This window comes from Daktulosphaira vitifoliae, unplaced genomic scaffold, assembly GCF_025091365.1.
Source record: "Daktulosphaira vitifoliae isolate Bord-2020 unplaced genomic scaffold, ASM2509136v1 Scaffold_1, whole genome shotgun sequence".
Classification (NCBI taxonomy): Eukaryota; Metazoa; Arthropoda; class Insecta; order Hemiptera; family Phylloxeridae; genus Daktulosphaira; species Daktulosphaira vitifoliae.
The window spans coordinates 72,280,099-72,305,899 of NW_026099572.1; the positions used below are offsets into that span (position 1 = coordinate 72,280,099).

The 25,801-nt window shown below is 25.2% G+C and overlaps 3 protein-coding genes across 6 annotated transcripts; 1 reads left to right on the plus strand and 2 right to left on the minus strand.

Annotated features, from left to right (window-relative positions):
* Positions 1-6,570: 6,570 nt before the first annotated feature.
* On the minus strand, positions 6,571-13,270 carry LOC126895518 (peroxisomal membrane protein 11B). Of its 4 annotated transcripts, none has more exons than XM_050667475.1 (3): positions 13,157-13,270; positions 8,740-8,855; positions 6,571-7,630 (listed from the first exon to the last, which is right to left on the minus strand). In XM_050667475.1, the coding sequence occupies exons 2-3, from the start codon at positions 8,816-8,818 to the stop codon at positions 7,098-7,100; spliced, it is 612 nt and encodes a 203-aa protein (XP_050523432.1). In that variant the 5' UTR covers positions 8,819-8,855; positions 13,157-13,270; the 3' UTR covers positions 6,571-7,097. The 4 variants fall into 4 exon arrangements, with proteins under 4 accessions (XP_050523432.1, XP_050523430.1, XP_050523431.1 ...); XM_050667473.1 differs by lacking the exon at positions 13,157-13,270 and adding an exon at positions 12,912-13,064; XM_050667474.1 differs by lacking the exon at positions 13,157-13,270 and adding an exon at positions 11,289-11,457.
* Positions 9,627-16,942, plus strand: LOC126895516 (maspardin-like). Its single transcript, XM_050667468.1, has 7 exons — positions 9,627-9,888; positions 9,946-10,080; positions 10,396-10,501; positions 13,217-13,343; positions 14,470-14,584; positions 14,667-14,918; positions 16,467-16,942. Exons 1-7 carry the CDS (start codon positions 9,790-9,792, stop codon positions 16,542-16,544), a joined length of 912 nt encoding a protein of 303 aa, XP_050523425.1. The 5' UTR covers positions 9,627-9,789; the 3' UTR covers positions 16,545-16,942.
* A 158-nt stretch (positions 16,943-17,100) lies between these two features.
* LOC126895506 (pH-sensitive chloride channel 2-like) lies at positions 17,101-25,677 on the minus strand. Its single transcript, XM_050667450.1, has 9 exons — positions 23,846-25,677; positions 22,266-22,452; positions 21,961-22,193; positions 19,994-20,076; positions 19,590-19,757; positions 19,350-19,505; positions 19,089-19,254; positions 18,861-18,996; positions 17,101-17,678 (listed from the first exon to the last, which is right to left on the minus strand). Exons 1-9 carry the CDS (start codon positions 23,914-23,916, stop codon positions 17,457-17,459), a joined length of 1,422 nt encoding a protein of 473 aa, XP_050523407.1. The 5' UTR covers positions 23,917-25,677; the 3' UTR covers positions 17,101-17,456.
* Positions 25,678-25,801: the final 124 nt, after the last annotated feature.

Sequence of the window (25,801 nt, forward strand, 5' to 3'; positions counted from 1 at the left end):
TCAAATCAAACTGATTTACTTGTAATAGAACTTCATAAATATAGTCTATATTATTCGGTATCACAAAACACTATGACAGCTGGTGTCCAAAACCCTTACGGTGCACCCTCATAATTTTGAAAGACCAAGTTTTCACTTTATTCGCTACTTTTAATAACTACAGGGCAGTTGAACGACACATTATTTATGAACGACAAATCCTCCCACATCAACTAACTATATATATAATAATATTCGATTTTGACAAATCTGTAAATATCCGAGTATGTTTGACTATGTGATGTTTATATCTTTCTAATCGTAGGCTGAATGGTTCCATAAATAGCCCAACAGCTTATTCTGTAAGGAAAACGAGTTATACACAATTACACATAATAAATAACTGGTTTATTTCCGGTTATCCCAAATTTATTCGAACGTACCTATTTTTCATTGGTACTATTCCTGTTATTATTATCAACATTTCATTAAAGGCGATCTAATCATTATTCTGAAAAAATAATATTCAATTTGAACTCATTATTAGATTTCCGGTACGCCGCGGATCAGACTTTTTTACTGTGATCGTTAACTTAACGATTTTTTGTGCGCTAATTATTTAGGTGTACTTATAAGATCATTAAAAAATTCAATNTATACACAATTACACATAATAAATAACTGGTTTATTTCCGGTTATCCCAAATTTATTCGAACGTACCTATTTTTCATTGGTACTATTCCTGTTATTATTATCAACATTTCATTAAAGGCGATCTAATCATTATTCTGAAAAAATAATATTCAATTTGAACTCATTATTAGATTTCCGGTACGCCGTGGATCAGACTTTTTTACTGTGATCGTTAACTTAACGATTTTTTGTGCGCTAATTATTTAGGTATACTTATAAGATTATTAAAAAATTCAATTTTTTTTAGAAATATCAAGTGTAAACTATAAATAACTAACACCTATAAACCATAATGGTTATTAAATAAATATATTCGCTGTAGTATAGACTTTGATTTGTGTCATGAGATTGGTGTTAAAAATAATAAAATTACAGTCATTTGTAATTTGGACTTAAAACTTATGTGCTATTGTGTTGATATATCTACGATATCTATTTTTATATAGCCGAGTAGATAGTTGTACACGTTTAAACGTTAAATATTATTGTTACATTTATTAAATTGCATGTTTTTTAATTACGTTTTAATTAATTCTATCATCATTAAATTCAATGAAAAGATAATCCAGTGTCATAATATCACTTCAAAATATAATATTGTCGTTTTAGTTATTATTATCAGCTATCAGACTCGGACAAATAGTAGTTCAAGTAGCTATATTCTGTAAATCTAAGACTTATATGAGTGTTTTAGTTGCAATAGTGTGTGTGTCCGAAAATTTTGTTTGTAATTTTACTTTTTCTTTACGAATTAATTTATGACAAGATAAAAAAAAAATTGGACTTGTGTCCTTTTGCAACTGGACGACTCATATATAGGTTATGCTATATAAAATTCAGCTTTTTTCATTTTTTTTTTTTTAATAACTATTCTTTTAATTTTAAAGGCTTTGAAACACTTCTTAATAAAGCTTTATTTATCTCAAAATTTACACAGATTATTTTTGTTACCATTAAAACTCATTCAGGGTATTTCATAATTAAAATTTAAATATTGATTTTCATAGACCTAGTTATACAAGTGTAAAAATGCGAAAAACAATTTCAGTTAAAATGTAAATATGAAAAAATCAGTATTCCGAAAAGTCAGAAAGATCCCATGAAATTAGGGGCCTTAATACAGACGCATTTTTCATTTTTCCTTATTTATATCACTGTAGGTACTATACACAGACACTTATTTATTATTGTTTTTTATCAGAAAAAGTGGTAAATTTATAAAACTTATTTTTATCAATAGAAATATAACATCATTAACAAATAACGATTTCTCCAAAAGTAACTGTATAAAAACCCCTTATAGAATTAGTCCTTCCTCCGGAGCCGCATTTGGACATTTCGTCCACCCTTGTCAATTTTTTTTTAACAATAAATATATCATACTGAACTATTGATATTCGTGCCGAACACCAGATATCGATATTGATGTTCGTAACAATTTTAGCTTCGATGCGAATTTGAGAGGGTATTTATTTTACCATGATGTGTTTATTTTTTTTTTTTTGTATGTCTGTCATTACTTTTTCTCAGTTCTCACTGAACCGATTTTTCTCAACAATACGTCAAAAGATTACAAATCGTAAAACGTTGAAGACATTATGTTAAAAATTGAAAATTTTCCCCTAATTCTTCGTAAATTATGAAAATCCACCAAAAAATTACGATTTTTAAAATCAGTAAATTTCGACATTTTTTTCACTTTATTTTTTCTAAAAATTACCTTAACTTATTGAAAAATTAACAAAATAATTATTTTTTATATTTAAACCTTAAGTAAGGTCTAACCCTTTACCTGCCCACAAGATGAGATTCAAAATAGTAACTTTTACACAAAACTCAACTTTTTTAACTTAAATTTAAAAAATGTTCTGGAAATATTGTGTCCTTTAAACATATGTCAAATTAAAGCTTATTTTACGTACTATAAATTAAAAAAAAAAAATTGTCCAAACAACTTATCTTCTACGTATAAACGGCTACCGTAGTTAAAAAAATGCAATTTTCGATTTTAAATTTTCAACTTTAAATTGCTATAACTTTTTAAAAAATGTATGTATCAACACAAATTTTTGTTTCTAAAAATATTATATATAACCCTTTCATCCGACATACTTTTTTTTAAATCGGGTAATTTTCCCTTATACAGGTGACGTTTAAAACATGAAACGTATAAAAAGTAGAACTTTTGAAAATATTCCGGAAATACTGTGTTCTTTAAATATATGGTAAATTAAAGTCCACATTATGTATTATAGGATAAAAAAATTGTCAAATTAAACTTATGTCACGTACTAAAAATTAAAAAAAAAATTGTCTCGACAACTTGTCTTCTTTATGCAAATGCTGCCGTTGTTAAAAAACGTGCTATTTTTGTGTTCAAAATTTTTTTTTTTATTTATTTTAAAATGCCTTATAAACGTTTGCCATAGTAACGAGTCCAACAATTTTTATAAAAGTTACATAAATCTAACTAACATTAAATATAAATCTTCTTCTTCTTTTTTTTCCTCGCCTTAATTTCAACTACTTGAAGTCGGCCACCCTTACCCAAAACTTCCACTTGACACAATCTTTCATATCATCTGTCCCCATATCGCATTCAATAACATCCCTGCATCTCTTTTTTGGTCTTCTTCTACCTCTTTTTCATTTAACATTCATTTCTATAGCTGTCCTTATAGCTTCAGATAATATATAATCCTTATATTCTCTCCTCATAACATGACCAAACCATTTAAGTCTATTTTCTCTCATCTTATCCACAATTGATGCTACACCTATGCTCCCTCTTATATGCTCGTTCTTTATCCTATCTTCTCTAGTCACTCCACTCATCTATCTAAGCATTCTCATCTTTGCTACACTTATTCTTTGCTCTACTTTCTTGTCAACCGACCAATATTCTGAACCATACATCATAGCTGGTCTCACTACAGTTTTGTAAAATTTAACTTTCACCATCATTGGAATTCTATTATCACATAAGAAACCAGACGCTTCTTTCCACTTCAACCACCCGCATTTTCATGTGTTTTACATCTTCATCAATACTACCGCTCTTTTGCACAACTGATCCTAAATACTTAAAATTTTCCACATCTGCTATCACGCCCTCGCCTATTGTCACTGATCTCCTCATTTCACCTACCTCGTGTACTCCTTTATCAAACTCATACTCGATATAGTCCGTCTTACTCCTACTTATTCTTAAATCCTTTTCTTCAAGAGCTAATCTTTACACCTCTAGCCTTTGATTAATTTCCTCCCTATTTTCTCCTATTAACACTACATCGTCAGCAATTAACATGCACCACGGAAGCTCTCCTTGTATTTCTCTAGTAATTTCATCCATCACTATAGAAAATAAGTAAGGGCTTAAAGCAGAACCTTGGTACATTCTTACTTTTACCCGAAAACCTTCTGTTACTCCTCCTATGCTCTTTACTCTGATACAAGTGCCATCATACATATCCTCTATTATATTAATGTACCTTTTAAGGACTCCTTTTCTCATTAATGCCCACTTTAAAACCTCTCTCAGTACTCTATCATACGCTTTCTCCAAATCTATAAATACCATACACAGCTTTTTCATCTTTTCCTTAAACTTTTCTATTAGTTGCCTCACACATAATACTGGCTCCATTGTTGACTTACCAGGCATAAATCCTAACTGGTTTTTAGATACCGATGTCTTATTTCTTATTCTCTTATTTATTACCTTTTCTTAAATTTTCATACTATGACTCATAAGCTTTATGCCTCTATAATTTCCACACTCCTGTATGTCTCCTTTACCTTTAAAAATTAGCACCACAATACTATTTCTCCATTCATTTGGAATTTTCCCTTCTAATAAGATTTTATTTAAAAGTTCCTTCAACCACCTTATGCCAACACCGCCTAATATTTTCCATACTTCTACTGGCACTTCATGTGGTCCTACTGCTTTATTCTTTTTCATTGATGCCACAGCCTCTCATACCTCTTTTCACTAATTAAATCTAATAGTCCCATATTCCACATTTAATATAAATATAAACTTAGTTTCATTATTTTACCTCCTCAAAGTTAAGAAAAGTGACTTTGAATTTTTGAATTAGCTTAAATAGTTGTTTTATCTATGTATACGTGTAATACGGTGGCTACGTCGTGTATAAATAGTCTTATAAGGGTTTTTCATAGTAATAAGTCAGGCAATGAATATAAAATTTACATTAATCTAACTTACATTAAATATAAATTTATACAAAAAACTTTTTTGAATTTTTGAAAACTTGAAAATTTATATAAAAAGTAGAACTTTTGAAAATATTCTGGAAATACTGCGTTTTTTAAATATATGTTAAAATAAAGCTTATTTTATGTACTAGAAGTTCAAAAAAACAAATTTATACTTATGACCTATTTTCTATGTCCAAATGGCAGTTAATGTAAAACAAAAAATAGGAGTTTTTTTTGCTTTTGGAATAATCCACCAATTTCTTAGAATTAAACACTATCTACTAATTTGCATCGTAACGTTTCTTATGATAGTGATTGAAATCACTATCAGTTATCATCTATACTTGACTCAACTATGCCACGACCCCACTGTACTTACCAAAAATGGCCCACTAAGTGCCTAGGGTTCCCTGTGCTAACGTTTTTACCACGACTTTTTTGCCGCGCAGTTAATAACAATAATTGATAATGGTAATGAACTGATAAATATAAAATTCAACGTTTGCTACGAACCCAACGCTACGTTATATTATATAATATCAAAATAGTAAATATTATTATAATTTATATTTACTACTTATGTTGATTGTTATTCATAATCAATGGGAAAATTAAAAGAAAAATAAGTTACTTAAATAGGTATATCTATTTTTATATGGCCTACTTGAAATCTCGTACATCAAAAAAAAAAAACTGAAATGACGCTCCTGAACAAGTACATTATAATTTTGAAATAAAATAAATGTAAATGTGCATTTATATATGTACATTATTCAATTCTAAATCCTCTATGTTGCCACTGAACATGATTTTTCGTTTACCTATTTTCGAATTTATTGACCTAGTTCATTTTGTTTACCTGACTGACCCACACATGTACCCTTTAAATATACAACTCAAGAAATATGATACGTTCTTATTCAATACAAAACGAGTAGTCGATTTAAACTTCAAGTGCCTCAATATGTATAATAGTAATGCGAGTATTATAATATTTGAATACTTATGGGAATATTATCATGTGTCATATATTTTAACCAGTTAAAAAACTGGTTAAAATTAAAATCTTCATAGGGTCGTATTAAAACTCATTTTATGGGGAGGGTACATTTATTTTTTTTTAGTTGTTTGTATTCTTACTGATCATAATTTCGCATAAAAATCTGTTATGTTAAAAAAGTTTAAGGTGTCCAATGATATTTTTCAAAATAAGGCAATCATCTACATTTGACTAAGTGACTGACTTTTTTTAATTTTATTTTACCACCTATAATATTTGAAAAGAATCTTCTTAGCTGACTGGGGTGTCTTAAGGGCAATGGTGTTAACTACACTCTTGTACAATCTTAAATTAAGTTATAATTTGTAGATAAAACAGAGAAAGTATATTGAGTTTAAGCCTTCCTAAGCGTTATTTCTAAAACTTTCAACAAGATAAGAAAACAATAAGCTACTCATAGAAATATTTATAAAAGACAAAATAGAGTCATTGCTCCAAATAAAACATTTTAAGTAGCCTAATTAGGGGTAAATGATCTCTTTTTTAAAAAAGGGATTTTAATAAATTAAAATATAATAGTATATAATTTTATAACCAATAAAAAATATATATACTCTTTATATAAACTCTGAAACAAACTTAAGTTAAATAATTAACAGACATACAAACAAAATATTTTTATCAACCCATTTTTATATAATTTTTTAAAAACCAAATATTATTAAATCATAATATAAATTAAATTAAATTAAATCATAATATAAAATCATTATATCATAATAATAGTATATTATTAATAATCAGTATTACACTTTCCTTTTAACTTACGCTTACATAAAAAAATACTTCTATTCTTATTTATAAAACTTAACAACAAAATCAATAAATTAAAAAAAAATCACCAATGCACAAATAAATATTCACTAATACAAAATAGTCATTGTTTAAAATTAAGACCAATCTGTTAATATCCCAAAAGTTCACATGAATTTAAAAGTTGACTTTATTAATAAAAATATAAATTTGCATTAACCAGTAAACATTTTTCATGTTCATACATATAACATTTATAACAAAAAATATACACATATACTTATAAATTAAACTTATTTTGTATATATAAAAAAAAGATTGAACAATAGCAGTCTTAATACTGGTTTCAAAGAACACATAAGGAGCATTCCTCAATTTAAAATATTTCTATGAATATGGTAGTTTAGCTCTTTGATCACATATTGTGTATAAACTTAAAACTGAAGATAACATACCTGCAACACCAATGGTCCCAGGACTAAGTCTTATAAGACCTAAATTAGTTAAGGGTAACAAAATATCACAGCCATTTTTTACAGTATCTATCAATAAGTCTTTGTGATCACTAACAAATTGAACAGCTCCACTAGAAAAAACATCTTTAGGAGTTACTTTTCTATTTAAAGTATTTAAAATTTTCTTCTTTAGCATTGAATTTAACAACTTATTTAATTCTATAACATCTCTAACTAGATTTAATACAATCGATAAAAGCCAATATTTATTAGATGTTTGAGTCCATTTAATAGTATTCACTTGAATAAAATTTTGTTTACCTAACCATAAGTAATGATCACATAATAAGTACAGGGAATGTGCTACTTTAGAAAAAGTTACACAAAATCGTATTGATTTATCAGAATGGTTAACTGTTTTTAATGCAGCATATAAAGTATCAATAAACCGACCAAAACGTAAAACTGAAACAAAAATATAATTTTAATTAGCTTAATAAAATTATTCAAATGCATATTTCATCACTTTATTTGAATTGATATTAAATATAGTAAAAATATATTAAAATACAAAAAAAAAATTATTTTTATTTTATTGAGAAGCTTAAGTTAATGCAGGTTTTAGCACAGTAACTATCTTTTAGAAAATGAGAGAAATTAATGAAAAATGAATCAAACTTAAATTTCTTTTTAATTTACATTCATAAAGATCTACGATTTAGTTATGAAAAATTATAACTAGCATATTCTTAAGATCTGACTCCTCTAGACTTCTTTATGGGAATATGTCCAGTTACAAGTTTATGTGAACAAATCACAAACCATTTCAGAACTTAAGATGGAAATTAAACATATGATCAATGAAATTTATGGGAACGTCTATGCTTAATCATCATCAACTTCAACAAAAGGAAAACTGTCTGCTAAAACATCAGTGGTTATATGGTAAATGTAATTTTTCTTAATTAATTTAATGATGAAGAAAAAAAGTTGAAATTTGATTAATTTTCACTGAATTATTCAATTTGCAAAAAATAGTTACTTATGCTGCATTCTGTCCAATAATTTTTTAGCAATCCAGCTTTATAATATTTCTGTAATCCCTAAATCTAGTAAATTTTTTTTATTCAAATAACTATGAAAATATTACAGTAAATTAAGGACTTTCAAGGAAGGATATATGTAAAAATAAAACTAAAATTATGTTTTCATGACAACTATTTTTTTGTCTAATAACTTTTTAACAAACAATTTAAACTTTTCAGAACCTATTCTTTTATTTGGTACTGGAACCTTTGAAGCTTCTTAAGTCTTTATATACAGTTACAATATTTTATACCTATATCCTTAAAGGTTTAATTAAGTTAACATTTATTATTAAAATGTTTATTTTTTTAATGTATGTAGTAAAAGAAAAGAAATAAAAATTCTAAAGTACTATTATATTGTCCTTTTTTAATCCTATATTTTTGTTATCCGGGTATAGTTCTGGTTAAATGTCTACAGGTTTACCAAGAGAAAATTGTAGAGAAAACCTTAAAAATTACTAATTTTTATTAAATAAAATAACTTACGTTTTCGAAAAGCAGCCAATGATTGTTCCAATTGTTTGAACTTATTGATGGAAGTAATATCAACATCATTTTTTTCCATATAATGCCATGCAGTTTTAGAACCATATTGTAAAAATCTAAAATATAAAGAAAATTTCTATAAAATTAAGAAAATTTAAAACATTTGAAGTTCATTGACAAAATAAAATAATATAATAGTAAGGTGCAAATTTGTATTTATTTAAAAATGCAAAACTTTAATCTTATTATTTACTTTTCCACCAAAAGACAATCATTTTTTCAAACATCTAAGTTATAATCTCTTTAAACTTTTATTAGTTTAAAAGAAATTGAGGTAGATAAATACTAATAATCAATCTCAATTATGCATCAAAATAGTTGTACCATAGAGATATAAAGTACTGGTATTGTAGAAAAAAATTGTGATAATTTAATTTATAAAATAATACCTTGCAACTCTATCACGTCCAGCGCTTTTATTGTTTATATCAATTACTAAATCCATATTAATTATAATTTTTCACTAAAAATTAGATATACACTACTATAAATAAATTTTTCAATACTATTATAAATAATACAGAAGAATCTTAATAACAAAATAAAATTAAATTGAGTGTTAGAAAAAAACTAACAATTAATTAAATACTATTAAGATAAAAAATAAACAATGTCCAATTGTAAATATTATTTACTTCAATTTTAATTTATTATTGAAGAGTTTCGGTAAACGAGTTAAAATATAGAATTATCAGCAGTTATTTACGAATATACTTTCTCTCTTATCTATATGATAAGGTTAATGCATATGAATATCATAGATCAAATACATGTGTGTATTTAATCTATGTTAATATTATAAATCAACATATTGTATAATAATTATCAGTATGTTCAACATTGATATCGCCAGATATTGAGCAACAAGTTGTTTTTCCACTATTAATTAATTTTTTGTTTTATAATAATAAGTGAATTATTTTTTACGTAGTATAATTTTACGTTATGTTTTACATTAAAAATTAGATTTAAATAAAATTGTTGTTGAATATGAATTTTTCAAGTCGAATTTCTCAATCTCCTGAATATACAAGTTTTAGAAGTAATATACCACTTAAGAAAATATTACTTGATGACACATCCAATAAAGTTTGTCTAATTAAGTATTTATTATTTACATGTGTTAATAAATGTATTTAATTACAGGGTTGGCGTGTGTACGACTCAGGCCCACGTTCTGTTGAAACACCATTAATTTTCTTACATCCTGTCAGTGGTACAGCAGAAATTTATTTTAAGCAATTATTAACTCTTAGTGCAAAAGGGTATAGAGTTATATCTGTTAGTATCATAAATTTTTAATGAAAATATTATAGTAAATATTTATATATTATTACATTGGTACTAATATTCTGTACTTTTACTACAGAATAATTCGTATTAATAAATTTATCATTGAAAAAACCAACAGTTAATCAAAAATTATAATATTTTTAGAAAACTAATGTAAAAATATATTAAAAAATTTTCTATGTTTGAATTAATAATATTGTGTTATTATAATAATATATTATAATGCTAATTTTTTGTAAAGTACTCATAGTCTCATTAAAAAATAATATTTATTTAAATAATATTTTACCTATGAACAATTAGGCAGAAAATCCACCATACTGGAGTGTTACAGAATGGTGTGAAGGTTTCATGCAATTGTTGGATTATATGGATATAAAAAATGTTCATTTATTTGGAGCATCATTAGGTAAGAAAATTTTTTTGTAAGCATGATAAAAATAATTAAACTGAAATATAGCTTTTTGTGCTATAACTAAAAGTATTCCTTTTATCCTTTTCTAAATTAATCAATTCAAAACTATTTTTCACCATAAGGACCATTTTTTTTTTTAATTTGTAGTTGTATATAAATACAATACAGAAAAATTATTACAACTGATAAAGACTACATTAGTTATTTTATGAAAAATTGTTTGGGTAAAAATAAGGGGCATATTTATGGACAACCTAAAAGAGCGCAAAGTTCCTCCTAAAATTCATGCAACTATTATATTTTTGATAGAAATGATTACCTTTAGAAGGATTTTGAACTGAAAATAAAATATTTATATTTAAATAAAGTTCAATTTAAAATATCAATATTAAACAAGTAGTACTCATTTTTTTTATGATACAAAAAAGATTTTGTATTCATTACACTTCATACTCAGGTAAAAATAAAATGATGTCAATATTCTGTTACAAATAATATTTTCACTTGCACTAAATTTCTCTTAAATTTAGTTCAGATTAATGAAAAATTTAATAGGGACAAGTTTCTGTGTAAATTAATACTAATCCAACCTAAAACACATCTTTATATGGCTTTTATATTTAATGCTAGTATTTAAATTATTTAAATTGGACAATAATTTACTGAATAAAACAAAATGGACACAGCCATATTTTACCAACATTAAGTCTTAATCCTATAAATAAAAATCTATTCAATAGTACTTCATTCAAATGAAGTATGACAATAGAATCTCTATTACCGTAATAAAATGGAAGTCATGAGAAACAAACTGTTTCTAGCTAACAACTTAAAAAAATTGATTAAAATAAACACAATTGATTAATTAATTTTGTGATTTATATTGATAAACATTTATTTCATTTAAGACACACTTAAGTAGATTTTTTCTTCATTCTTCCATACTAAACTGAAATACTTATTTTCGTTGACATAGCATAAAAATTTCATTTAAACCACTGAATATGTATTTTATTTTTTAATCTAAAGATTTTTTTGCAAACAATGTAAAAAATCAAAATATAAAGATAATTTTTAAAATTCATTTAACTAAATTTATAATACTCATAAATATTCAAAATGTTGATTCATTAATTTTTCCCATAATACAAAAATTATTATATGTATTAAAAATATACACCATTACGAACTATACACAACAGCACTACATACCCACTCACAATAAATACTCGTTCTAAAAATAGTGAATAACTCATTAGAATTACTATAAAGAAAGCTTTAAAAACGACTATTTTGAAAATTAAAAAAAAGAAAAATTTGTTTTATTGGAAAACAAATAATTAAAATAAGATTTTAACATAGCCTATGAATACATAAATAATTTAAGATAAAGAAACACAAAATATATAGTAAATCAAAAGTTATTACATTTGAAAAACATCATGAATCACTGTGCATATTACCAACAATAATTAGAAATTTTTAAGGGACAGTAACAATTCATACAATTTATATATGATTGATTGGGTGGAAAGTATGAGATTGTCTCCTCCAAATTGTGTAAAAATTCAAATAATTTACTAGAATTTTTTTATAATTATTTCATTTTTTATTAAGACTTGATTTTGTTGAGATAATAACCAAAACAATACTGTTTTTAATTTTTAAATACATTGAAAATTGTCAATTTTCATTTATGAAATTTATTAGTTAATAAATTAATAAAAGATTTTCAGTTAATTACTTTAAACAAATATCAAAGCTAATATAGCTAATTTCATATAGATTGAGGGCTAGGAACAGAAATGATATGTTTTCAAAAAATTTTACCATGTATAGTAAATTAGTAAACCTGTATCAAATTTTTTTAAGAATTTTTAAGGTTAAGAAATCTAGAAAATAAAGGTATTATGAAATCGATTAAAAAACCTAAATCAAATTTAATGTTTGATCTTATACAGTTTTAAAATCAAAATCTACCCATATATATATATATTAAAAAAAAAAATATATATATATATATGAATTTCGGTTTTTAAACTTTTAAAATCAAATTTTAAGTTCAATTAAGATTTTAAAGACGGTCTCATAATATTTTTGGATTCTGTAATCGTTTTTTAAACATTTAATATAACATTTAACAAAATCAATATAGATGTACTAATTTACTAAATATAAAAAAATTGTCAAAACCCGAAATTATTTCAGTTTCTAACCTTGCTTAGATTTGTTTTTTTTTATATATATATAATTAATATGGAAATTCTGACAGCATCATTTAAGAAAATAAAAACTCGTATATAAGTAATTTATGTATATTAATAGGTAAAGTTAGTATAAAACTTAATTTTTAAAATAAAATTCAGGTTAAATTTAAGTTTTTTAATCATAAAAAAACGCTTACCTTAACCAAAAAATTAAATATTTCCTTGTATTTATATCGCCTTTTTTAGAAATCATTTTACAGTTTCATAAATTAAGAGTGACTTCCTCTTTATAAATAAATAAAATATCATGCAGTTAAAGATATTGTGTATTACACATGAATTATGTTAAAGTAAATAAAAGATAAAATCCGGTTTAAAATAAGTTAAAAGTTAATCTCCACCTTCATACAAAATTATCAGATTTAATAAAATATATACATGCGTAATTAAACATAACCCATCGGCTTATATTCTCTCTAGAGCTTAACTCTATTTCTTTTAGGTGGATTTTTAGCTCAAAAATTTGTAGAGTTTTCAACAATTGTACATCAACCGAAAGTTGTATCATTATTTCTTTGCAACACATTTACAGACACATCCATATTTAGATACAAGGAAGCTGCTGTTTTGTAAGTACTTATTTTTATTAAAAAAAAACATAAAATAATTCTAATACTGAATGACTCATAGGATCAGAAATTAACACATTTCATAATCCTACTGATTATAAGTTAATGTATTTAATTTACTATTATGTTTAATAAACAATGAATCATTTTAAATATTTATTATTTTTTTTTTTTTAATATAACAGAGTTTATTTGTGTAATTATGGAGATTTACTAGTAAACCTCCAAACTATTACGACAAACATATTAATGATTGACTATAGTTCAAGGTGATTCTTATTTCATATTTTTATAATTTTGATAGACCCGGTATGGAAGATTTAAAAAAAAAATTTCGATATATTTTTTAACAAAGAAAAACCATTAATCTTAAACTGATACTAATTACGAATCCAGAAAAGAAAATGTTTATATAGGGCAATGCTTCTATAAACCTTATATCCACCTTTGACTGGAAAAAATAGGGCATGATCCTAATACCTTGTTTTATATGTATTAATGTATGCATGTTGTTTACTTTTTTTGTGGGTAACCTAGTTATTTGTTGAAGTTTATCGCTAGAGCTGGGGGTGGGCGCTTCATATCCCTATTCCAGGAATCTAGTTGAACCGGTTGGAGGTCCTAGCAGTCCTACCAAATCTAAAGTTCTCATAAACTTCCGCTTGGCATTCGGAAATAGATAAGCGTTTTCGTCGACCGTGACCAGTCTAATGTTGTCTTACTAACACTAGTAAACCGGGTAATCTGGGAGCCCATACTGTCGACTTTGGATGCCAGATTCGTGATGTCGGACTCGGTTGAGCTTGATTTCTAAGGTTGGGGGACACTGTGGTTTTGCGTTATTCCGATGCACGCATGACCCTTACAAGCAAAGGATTGTACTCTGTTCCCGGCCTAGTACTTCTTATTTTTGGTCACCCCGTGCCGCTGAGGTTCCAGGTGGTGCGAGGGAAGTTCTCCGCTGTACTGAGTAGGGAGATATTAAAATTAAAATTTTAATAAATAATTAATTTCACTTTGATTTTTGTTTGTTAGATTAAACAACAAAAAAGTATGTATCCATTTACTTATATTTAATTTATATTTATTTTTAAGTTACACATAATGTAATTTTAAATAATTTTAGATTTTGGATTTTTCCTTCGGTTATTTTAAAAAAGATGGTGTTATCCAATTTTTCTACCAAAGAAGCCTACCATGATCGTCAAATAGCAGACTCTTTAGATTTTATGGTTGAAGTTGTAAGTATTTTTTTTTTTTTTAGTAGTATAAAAATTATATTATATCGACGTGTATAAATACATTTACATGTAAATATTTTAGATAGAATCACTATCACAATCAGATCTCGCATCACGATTAACTATTAATTGTTTGAATAGTCGTGTAAACACATATTTAATGAGAGGGTTAAAAGCTGTTACAATTATGGATGTATTTGATAATTATGCCTTAGGTTCACCAGTTAGAGAAAATATCTATAAAGAGTATCCACAAGCCAAACTAGCACAACTTAAGACTGGGGGTAACTTTCCATATCTTAGTCGTAGCGATGAAGTTAACTTACATTTACAGGTAATATGCTAATAATTATATTAGATTAAATTTAACATTTTTTCAATATTAAATTCCTACATTTAGACGTCTCGATAATAACTTTTTCAAGGCCTCGTATCTAATCTAACCGATAAATACCTATAAAACCTTTATTTTTATCGAAACTAAAACCCCAAAATTGATATTTTATAAAAACTGTCATGAACTAGAACCCTAACTCTATTTTCATTTATTTTAATTCATTCAAAAAAAATATTTTGGTTCGATTCCCTGAATTTTTCTATGAATCGCAGAAAATTAAATAGTAATGAAAAAATATTATGTTCATAGTCCGTATCATTTACACATAAACTGATACTCAATTTAATTGATAATTATCAGTAATATACTTGGCATTCGTAGTATATTATCTAAAATTAACTCTGGCGGTAATTTCAATTTACCAAAAGAGTTTTGGTAAACTATTCCCTTGTGAAATCACCTTTAGTATAATAATAAGGGTTTAATTTTGAGGCGGATATACATAAGATTTTTCATGGGGGTTAGACACCCAATCCCCTCATGGTTACGCCAGTTATCTTCTTTGCTAAATAAGAAATTTTACTAGATCTGTTAAACACCTCTCGTAGTCGATCATTTCAATTAATTAAATACAAATATTACACACGAAATTCATTGACAAGTATATGCATTTTTACACCAAACCACCGTCCAACGACCTCACGAAGAGAGCGTCGCCGAACAAATAACTGATATAATAAGATTTTATAATAACTGATATAAACTAATCTGACTAAATAAAAAACTTATCACATATACAGGGTGGCCCACCACTCACTGACAACTTAAATAACTTTTGATCCAGTTAATATTTTTAGCTGATTTTTTTTTAAATAATAGTTATACGTTATTATTTATTATTATGAAATACGTATTGAGAAAAGGACAGAAGAAAACGCTCTCTTTTCAATATACTTTTAAATGAGAGTGATAAGTAATAATTGCCTTATCTAATTTCTTATCGTGGTATTAATGCCAATTTTGTAATGTATACACATTATCATCATATGTATATACAGTAATCATGAAAAGATAGCGTTTTCTTCTGTCCTTTTCTCAATACGTATTTCAATGTTTAATACCATAAAATAATACATGAAAATTCAAATTTTCACAAACTTTAAAACGCTACATAATATTTACTACTGAATATTAATAAGATATTTTTTTACTAAAATTTTTCTTAAATTCTACTCTACAAAATATCTATCTTAGATTTTTTTTTTACATTTTATTTAAAATTTAAAAATAATTAATATTTTTAATAAAATGTAAAAAAAATTAATTATTGAGATATAGCTATAGACCTAACGTATAACTATTATTAAAAAAAAAAATCAGCTAAAAATATTAACTGGATCAAAAGTTATTTAAGTTGCCAGTGAGTGGTGGGCCACCTGTATTTAACATATCTAAAATTTTTTTCATTTACTAATAAAAAAAAATTAGTGCAACATTTTTTAAGTACAGCGAGCATTCCTAAATAATAAACCATTTTTTTTTCAGATTCATTTAAGAAATTTTGACGGAACACCTTTTAGTGCAAGTGATAATTTATCTATTGATGATAGTATAAAGAACTAGATTATTTAATTATATACATATATTAATAATTTTATTACAAATTTAAAAAATGAAAGAAAACTGCTCAATTAGTTCAATACCATATTGCAGACAAACTATTGTTCAATCAGACTGTGATAAAATATTTGAAAAAAATTACAGGGTACATTTAACAGTATTTTTAATGACAATAATTATTTCTATTCTTTTAATGTGAAAAGGTTTTGTTTACCATTTGAAATTTAAATATTGTGTACATACTTATTACTTATACTTTATTAGTTAGTCTTACGTTTTATAAAAAAAAATAGAATTTTTTAAGACTGCTATCTTAGTAATAAATTATAATAATTAAAAAAAAATTCTACTCGTTTATTATTATAAATAAAACTAATTATTACCATTGATTTCTATGTAATGTAACATTATGTTTTTGCAATATAATGATATCCATTTCATGTTATTTAATTTTAATTTACTCAAATTATTACAATTATTATATTAATCTAGATTTTTACACAAGTGTTTATGATTTTAAATATTTAATTAATTATAATTTTAGATGCCACGTATAAGGTTTTGGTTTAAACTTCTTATTTTTAAACATAATTTTGAATTATATTATTTTTATTCCAATAATTTTAAAAATATTTGTAAAAATAATGACTTAAAATTATATAAATTAACACTTAATTTAATAAAAATATTTGAATAATTTTTACTATTCAATATTTCTATTATGATTTATTTTTCTATAACAATACATACAGGGTGTTCAGTAAGTCAGGAAACGGGTTTCTATTGTTCTCATTGATTGTAACAATGAGAACAATAGAAACCCGTTTCCTGACTTACTGAACACCCTGTATAATATTTTAACACATTTTCGAATACACATCTAAGAGACTCGAATATTAAAATATATTGACTTCATTACACCCACAGAATACTCCAATATATCGTGTTAAATAAAACAAATGCTACTGGAAACACAATTCTACATTTTTCATCAATCCAAACAGCTATTTGTTGACTAGTTATATTTACACCTCCATTGAGCTGTCGGTTAGTTTCTTTAGAAACTTTAAATTTTACTCTGCCCATTGCTTTCATTTCCATTGAATATGGAAGTTCAGAATTTAACACTGTTGCATTCTAAAAATGTTTAATATTATATATAATTATTATTAATTTAATAATTATTTACATATTTTGGTTTTTTTTCCAAAAAAATATACTTGACGTGCAAAAAAAAATTAAGTGCATTCGTGATTTAACATAGTGACGATCTGGCACAGTAGCCTTCAGTATAGATTGATATCTGACAGTAATCAACATCACTATTATAAAACACTTCAATGCAAGTATGCTTAAAAAAATTTATGAGTGGGTTATCTCTTTAAACACTTTCTGTACTTATTTTTTCACTTGAATTTTCATTAAAAACTTATAAAAAAAATAATAACTAGTATGCATGATAAAAATTTCATTTAAATTGTCGAAATTTTAAGAAAATTATAGCAAATTTGAAATGTAAAAAAGAAATCATTGTCATTTTCAATGGTTGCCTAATTTCGAAATTTTTTTTTTTTTCAATTCTTTTAGACATTAGGATCAATTTAATTAAATTTGTTCTTTTTTGAAGCATAAATCAACAAAATCGATTCAGTAAAAAAAGAAAATTTTTATGAGCAGACATAAACAAAATCACATCATAATGAAAACAATACCTTTTCAGTGTAGTATCAAAACTAAAAAGGTTATACTCAAGACAGAACCACTGACTTGAAATAAGATTTAAATATGTTTTTTATTTTATCTAAATAATAAATTTTCAAGAGACTTTTAAAAATACGCATTAAAAATTACTAGTTTAAAATAAGTTAAAAACGAATAGTTCTAATTTTATGCACAACTTTTATCATAAATAATTCAAACTTGTTAAATAAATGTAAGAACCTCTAATATATACATTTATGAAATGGCACATTACAAAAACTCAAGCTACCATTGGCCACTTCATAAATAAATCAACTGTATATATCCGTTAAATTTCAAATCTTTTTGAATGTTACGATTGTTAATATCAAATCCTTATATATAAATATTAGTGTAACTGAAACATAAATTATAATAAAACTAAAATGTTTAAACGCGTTTGCTTCAGATATAGTACACAATATTATTTAAAATAATTTTTTCATTTTCACCCTCTGGTCTTTGTAACATCTGGTCGCTCAATCGCGTTCAAAATGAACAATTTATACAAAGAGAAAACCAGATGTCTTAGTCAGTCTTAGGTTCTATACAAAAACGTGATGAAAATGTGGTATTTACTTTTGTCCGTCTTTGATTTAAAAACGAACCGTTGTCTGAATTATAGGATTTTTTTCCTTTTGCTATTTCTGTGATATTCATAGAACATTTTAACATTTGCTTGACAGATTTGCTTTTTATTTTAGCAGTTTTCTGTCTGAAATAATAATTTTAAATTCATTTAAAGTTCACAATAATTTTTCCATAGTAAAAAAAAAATAATAGATTTTAATTTTATTTAACTCTTACCCATATCGCCAAATAGTATTCACTAATGCAAATTCTACTAAAGAAAGAAATATGAATGCAGTGCAAACAATGAACCACACGTCATTAGATCGAATCAATGACACATTTGGCAACTGTGAACCCGTCTCAACACCCAATTGAAAGTAGGTAAGCATTGTGCTGGTCCCTACAACATAATGTTTATGCGTAAAATATACAAGATTTAGATGTGTAACAGTTACATAGTTAAAAAAAAATCATTATATTTTAAAGAAAACTTACCTAATAATACACGAGGAGGTGCTGCCTCTGGGGTCATCCAAAATGAAACCCAAGAAAGTATTACAAAAAGCACACTGGGTAAATAATAATCCATAATATGGTATCCATACTCTCTGACTAATAAAAATGTTAGAGTCAAAGATGAATATTGATATGCTGCAACAAAGAAAATTGTTCTATTTCCTTTTGTACCAATAACGTTTAAAACAGCAATAAATGCTCTTAAATAATTATACTGACAAGAATACGAATTAAGGGCCATTGGTTCTGTATAATAATTAGCATCATGCGGTGTGACTTTCAGTAGTTGGTACTCAGTAAGATATGGTACCCAAGAATCTCTAACAGTTACGGTTACCGGTGACATCATTTCCCATTTCAAAGTTAATTGGCTTATATCATATCTCCCTGTTAATTCGAATAAAATATCAGAATTAGTGTATTTAAAAATATTCGCTATAGTTAAATGAGCATTAATTTTCTGATGTTTAATTAGGAGATGAAAATTCTTAATTTATAAAAATTATTTTTACTTCACTAAAAAAAAGACCCTCTTACAATAATACCATAAAATTATTAGTAATATCACAGTAGTTTTAATAAATTGACACGCATCTTTAAATAAAGACTTAAATAGTTCTTACAGCTTTCCAGAATGAGGTGACATTGCTGATGATCGAATGGAAATCTTCCAAGTTTCAACCAACAAAATACGGATGTCTTTAATCTGCAATAAATCTTCTGTATTAATATTACAACTTGTTTTAATTGAATATAATTCATTCCCAAAATACACATTTAGTTCAATAAATGAATAAATACATTCAATTTCTTATAAGTAATTTATAGATACAAAATTGTTTTTAGATACGTTGATTTTTCTACAACCACAATGATTTTTCGTTTGCAAGACAACAGTTACTCTATTGTGGATAATACAACGATGAGCAGTGGCTTGGACATCATACTTTATTAGTTGTAAGGTACGGTATTTTAATCCCACAAATTTGTGGGAGGTTACCACTTTATTAAAATGTATAACGTTAAATTTCTTACCAGAAATTTATGAAGTCGTCGTCTCAGAATAAAATGGTTCTAACGCAATTTTTTTGAAAACAATATTTTAATAAATACATCAAAAACATAACTACGCATTTTAATTTCTAGATAAAATAGTTACACTCATTATATAGTGAGTTAATTTAAATAAAAACTTTTAAATAAATTTAAAATTTAAATAAAAAATTTCATATACTGTGCAATATTTGTTACGTNAAATACATCAAAAACATAACTACGCATTTTAATTTCTAGATAAAATAGTTACACTCATTATATAGTGAGTTAATTTAAATAAATTTAAAATTTAAATAAAAAATTTCATATACTGTGCAATATTTGTTACGTGTGGAAAGACAAAGTAACTGCACAGGCTCGGTCAGCTTCCTGTTCTACAGTAAGGGAGACTTGTGATTGTGATTTTTTGCCGTTATATATACTTCTTTTTAGAACCTAAATTTAAAACTGTTAGTTTCTATTTAATTTGTCATGTGAACATGGCCAACACATATTCGTATTGTATGTTGGACAAAGTCGTTTGTAATGATTGTTGTGAGTTTATTTGGAAAACCAAATTTTTTTATCAGAATCAGTATGATTTATTCTGAGAGGATTGTTGATCATCAGGAGTAATTATCGTTCTTGGTTTTTATTATGTTCCATACATTAACATGTTTTGGCTATTTTAAGTTACATTCAATTGAGCTATTTTTTAGTATATGATATTTATAATACTAAATTTAGCAAATTCATTGGTGTCATTGTGGAATTTGCGGTTTATTTGATGGAAGTCAAGTAAACTTTAGTATTTGGAGTTATGGTGTTGCGTATTTGCATTTAAAAGAATTGTAAGTAGTATTTTTCTTTTAATTGTTGATAATAATTGTCTACATTGTTAAGAGGATGGGCTTAGAAAACAATAGAGTGAGAGTGCGTTTAGCTAATTACAATATTGCAGTTAAAATTGGTAAAACAAATTATCTAGGATAAATTTTCTTTATTATAATTTTTGTCTCGATTAATTATTACGTAAAAAATGTAAAATTAAATAATAAGCTTCGTTTATTTTATCACATCAAATTGTACACATTTTATATTTTTAATGAAACTTGTGAGTATGAATATTGTCATTGTAATTTATTTTAACTGAATTATATTACAAATTATTTAGATATAAAATCAGTGTTTTTCCTTTCATAATTCAAAATTACAGTTTAAACAATCAGTATCAAAGTATTTTTAAATCATATTTTATCAAATCATTGTTCGCGAAACAATACTTTTATTTTTAAAAAGAGTTTACTGAAAAATCATCGATCTTGCATTAGAGCCTTTTCATTCTCAGGCGATGAAGTGTTGTGTAACCAGTGGCAGTTATATGAGGGAGGGTAAAAAATGTTTAATCTCCAGGCAGAAATTTCTAGACGTCGCATACGTCGTTTTCACAATTAAAAATAATTTTTTTTTAAATTAAAGAATTACAATTAAACAAAACTACGACGAATCTTTATAATTGAAATTTTCTTAGCAATCAAAAATGTAAGTTATATACCTGACTGCAAACATGACATATCCATCAGGCAACACAGTGACTGACAAGTCATCAGTAAAATCCGCAAGCGTTAATGAATGTCTTTCGTTTGTTATGTAGATGTTAGGAATCCAAATTCGCTCAAGAATAATTCTTCGACTTATCACTTCTGTAACGTCATTCAATGTTAAATAACCATAACTCAACCGAATATCTCTCCATCGAAATTGCAAAAGCAAACAAACTTTGAAATCCTTAAAAGTCAGATTTATGCTTTTAATATAATTCAAGGTTTGCTAAAAAATAATTTACTTTTCTAAACTTACTGTATTCCGAGAGTAATCAGATGTCATATAATAAACATGAATCTTAGTGGAAATTACAATAGGAAGGTTAGGAGCTGATTTTTTTGGCGCAACGGTTTTATCATAACGACATGGATCCGTCAACCATCTAAGAATTTGCTCTGGCGATAAATCATTAGTAAACAATCTATCACAAGTTTCTGAAGATCTATTATTTTAAATCAATAACATAAAATATTTAATAATGAAGCTAATATTTATAATAATAATTCATAATTAACTTATATTTAATAATATTTTAAATTAAAACATGTTTTTAACTGGTTTTATCTCTTTAAAAACAAATTATTGAATAAATTCAAAATTTATTTATCAATCTTTTAACACTGAAATTTTTTTAGTTAAGGATAAATCAATAACTTATTAATTTTATAATAAATATCAGTGAATTTTTCATCTAAAAGCGATTTATTCTCGTTAAAAATGGTTTTTTTTATCTATATATCTCTGAAATTGAAGTAAGTTTCAATTTTCTTTGAAGGAAGTTAAGAGCTTTTAGTTATTTGGCCTTAAATTCATTGATGCAATTTGAGAGTTGCTTAGTACCCCTATAATCCAAATTAGTACTACCAAAAATTTAGAAATTTAAATATATTGTTATTAAAAATAAATAATAAGATAGAAAGAAATTAATTTAGCACCCAAATGTTAATTTAGTTGCGCTTATTATTAAATATTTACTTTAGATAATTTTGAGAATCATTTTAATCACCTCCCTTAAATATTTTCTTTTGTACTTGTAATCTTAATAGCGCTAATAAAGAGTTAAGAGTCAATAAACAATAACGTAGGTCATTAAAAAATATAGGATTATTAGTAGAAGCAAAATATTCGCATGGCATATACCTTTTTAAAATGTATAAAACATTATTTTCTCTTTATCTCTTTTAACCTATGTATTGTCAAAATTAAAGTTATTTAAAATCAACTTTAAATAATTCTAATTAGCAATTAATATTTATTCACAATTTTTGTGCGATCTAAATGTTCATTAATGATTATACTCAGTAAACTACGTACTAAATATTATCAATTTTCTAGATAATAACACATGAAATTATCCTGAGTAATAAATATTATTTTTAACGACTTAATTTTATTTGACCAACTTTAAAAAATTTACACATAAATCACTATGTAATAAATTGCTATATTATTCAGTAAAATTTTCTCTCAAAATTTTACTGAATAATATAGCAATTTATGCATTTATTAATTTTAAGTTCCATCTTGTAAATAGCTTTGTTAGTCGAATCCAAAAGTTAATTAAGGGCCAAATATGATATTATATACAGCATTTTGTATAATAATAACTTCTTCTTAAACACAAATATAATTTCCTTAATATAATATTGTCATCCTACTAATCAAGTTACTTATAGTTTTAATTTCAAAATCAGATGCAAGAATTTTAAAAATAAATTAATTTTTTTAAGAAAAATTTAATTAATTAATACAAAGCCTTTTGTTTTACAGAGATGGATAAAAATTAGAGGTTTCATAAAAACAATAACTACGAAATATTAAAATCAAAATCTCACTTGATTGTTTGTAATTGCAGTAGTTCAAATAAAAAAGCACACCAAAAACAGAACGACTTGGTGTAATACATACTATGTTTAAATACAAATAACTAATGCAAGGTAGTCCCAAATGGTACATGTGTTACACTAAAACAATACTTATTTTTCATAGTGACCTTGTATCGACAAACAGGTGTTAGAAATATTAGGTACATAAGATAAATAAAGTACATAATAAATGAACATACTTTTATAACTTATATTCTATGTTTATTTTTTAATATTTATTTTAATTTCTAAATTAGTTTGAATGTACAAAAAAAGTTAATCGCCAAAAGATGAACAAGAGTTGGCAGTACAAAAAGAGATAATTTTTTTTAAAGTACACAGACAGAATATTTACAAGTATTCTTGTTTTGTACTAACAGTTATTTTATAATTATTATAAATATATTAAAGGGCAGAAGACTAAGACGAGAGTAATTTTGAGTAAAAATTATAACATATACTAAAGGAAAAACAAATACAACAGTCTCGTTCAGTCTTAGGTAATTATTAAATGCTGTACATATCTAAAATGTATTAGTTTATATAAGTTTAAATAAACAAAAAATGTATTACAACCACAAATCAAATAGCCTTATAAAAGTATAAAATATGTCAACATTATGTCTCATTTAATATGGTTACTTATCTCTTAAAATGAGCTCCAATAGAAAGAAATTAAAATTATATTTCCTAATCCTAAATGAAAATAAATTTAATAGTAATGACAACAAATTTAATACAAATCATAAGTCTGCCATTTTAATTATTAAAATTGGCATCTAACATTTTTACTTAAAGAAAAGAACTACATCTTGATAAGATTAATATCGACATACATACATAGTGATTTAAGATATCTCTTTCAATCATTAACTTTATATAATTTGAAATATAAATGTCAACTGCTGATGTTTTTATTTTCTATTTACATCACAATTAAATATTAGCATTAAAATTTGGCAAAAGAACAGTTTCAACAATAAACAATATCATATATGTTTATTGCAATGAGCGATTAATTAAAAAGTACTACTAACCAATTATTGTACAATTCATATATATATAAAAAATAGCCATAATATTTATACAATAAAGGCAATGAATATTTTTAATATGATAATAAGTAGTTTATAACTAAATAAATATTTTTGTAACTTGATACTAAAATTAGGGAGGGAAATTGTTTTTATTCTTCATTAAGTATATTATAAAGATACAAATTATTAAAATAGATTTGTGTTAAAATGAACAATATTTTTTTATAAATACTTTAACCAACTCTAGTTGACCTATTATACTAGAGCAAAAAACAAATATGACAGAAATGTAAAAAATAATTACAGCTATATATCTTTTTTGTCCCTATTTATTTATTTACATTTAACATACATTTTTGATCTTATATAATATTGAATTATAAAATTCAAATAAATAATGAACTTTAATAGTAACTTATGCTTAAAAACGAAGGAACCAATTATACTATCCAATTATAAGACGACCTCTGTTAATCAACATTTAATATTGTTGTAAAAATACAATAAAACTTTTTGAGTATTTAAATTTACCAGTAAAACACGAAAAATGAAAACGAGTTAGATATCATTGACTAGACTATGATTTAAAAAGATGTTTCAAGCACAAAAAAAATTAAAAAATGACTAGATACTGTCATTAATTTTGAAAGCAATACAAGTGATTATGAAGTAAATAGGTTTCAATATTAACATTGCAAATATTAAGTGCAAAAAATTGTGTGTTTTTAATAACAAGACAAAAAGTAATAACATAAAAATAATAACAATAGTTATTATAAAATAGAAACATCAGTATCTTCAAAGTAACATATAATATAATGTATGTGCTTAACATCTAAACTGTTTTTCAATAATCTACACTCGAATTCAAATTACTCCAATTTTAAGT

Coding starts and splice junctions, on each gene's coding strand:
- LOC126895518 (XM_050667473.1), bottom strand. CDS start 12,967: ATGATTTCTAAAAAAGGCGATATAAATACAAGGAAATATTTAATTTTT. Junction 8,856..12,911: donor TATTTAATTTTTTGGTTAAG/GTAAGCGTTTTT, acceptor TTTATATTTTAG/ATTTTTACAATATGGTTCTA. Junction 7,631..8,739: donor ATTGGCTGCTTTTCGAAAAC/GTAAGTTATTTT, acceptor TTTTTGTTTCAG/TTTTACGTTTTGGTCGGTTT.
- LOC126895516 (XM_050667468.1), top strand. CDS start 9,790: ATGAATTTTTCAAGTCGAATTTCTCAATCTCCTGAATATACAAGTTTT. Junction 13,344..14,469: donor TACAAGGAAGCTGCTGTTTT/GTAAGTACTTAT, acceptor AAATAATTTTAG/ATTTTGGATTTTTCCTTCGG. Junction 14,919..16,466: donor AAGTTAACTTACATTTACAG/GTAATATGCTAA, acceptor TTTTTTTTTCAG/ATTCATTTAAGAAATTTTGA.
- LOC126895506 (XM_050667450.1), bottom strand. CDS start 23,916: ATGTATTACACCAAGTCGTTCTGTTTTTGGTGTGCTTTTTTATTTGAA. Junction 19,758..19,993: donor TCACCTCATTCTGGAAAGCT/GTAAGAACTATT, acceptor TCGAATTAACAG/GGAGATATGATATAAGCCAA. Junction 17,679..18,860: donor TAAATCAAAGACGGACAAAA/GTAAATACCACA, acceptor AAACATTTTTAG/AATGCAACAGTGTTAAATTC.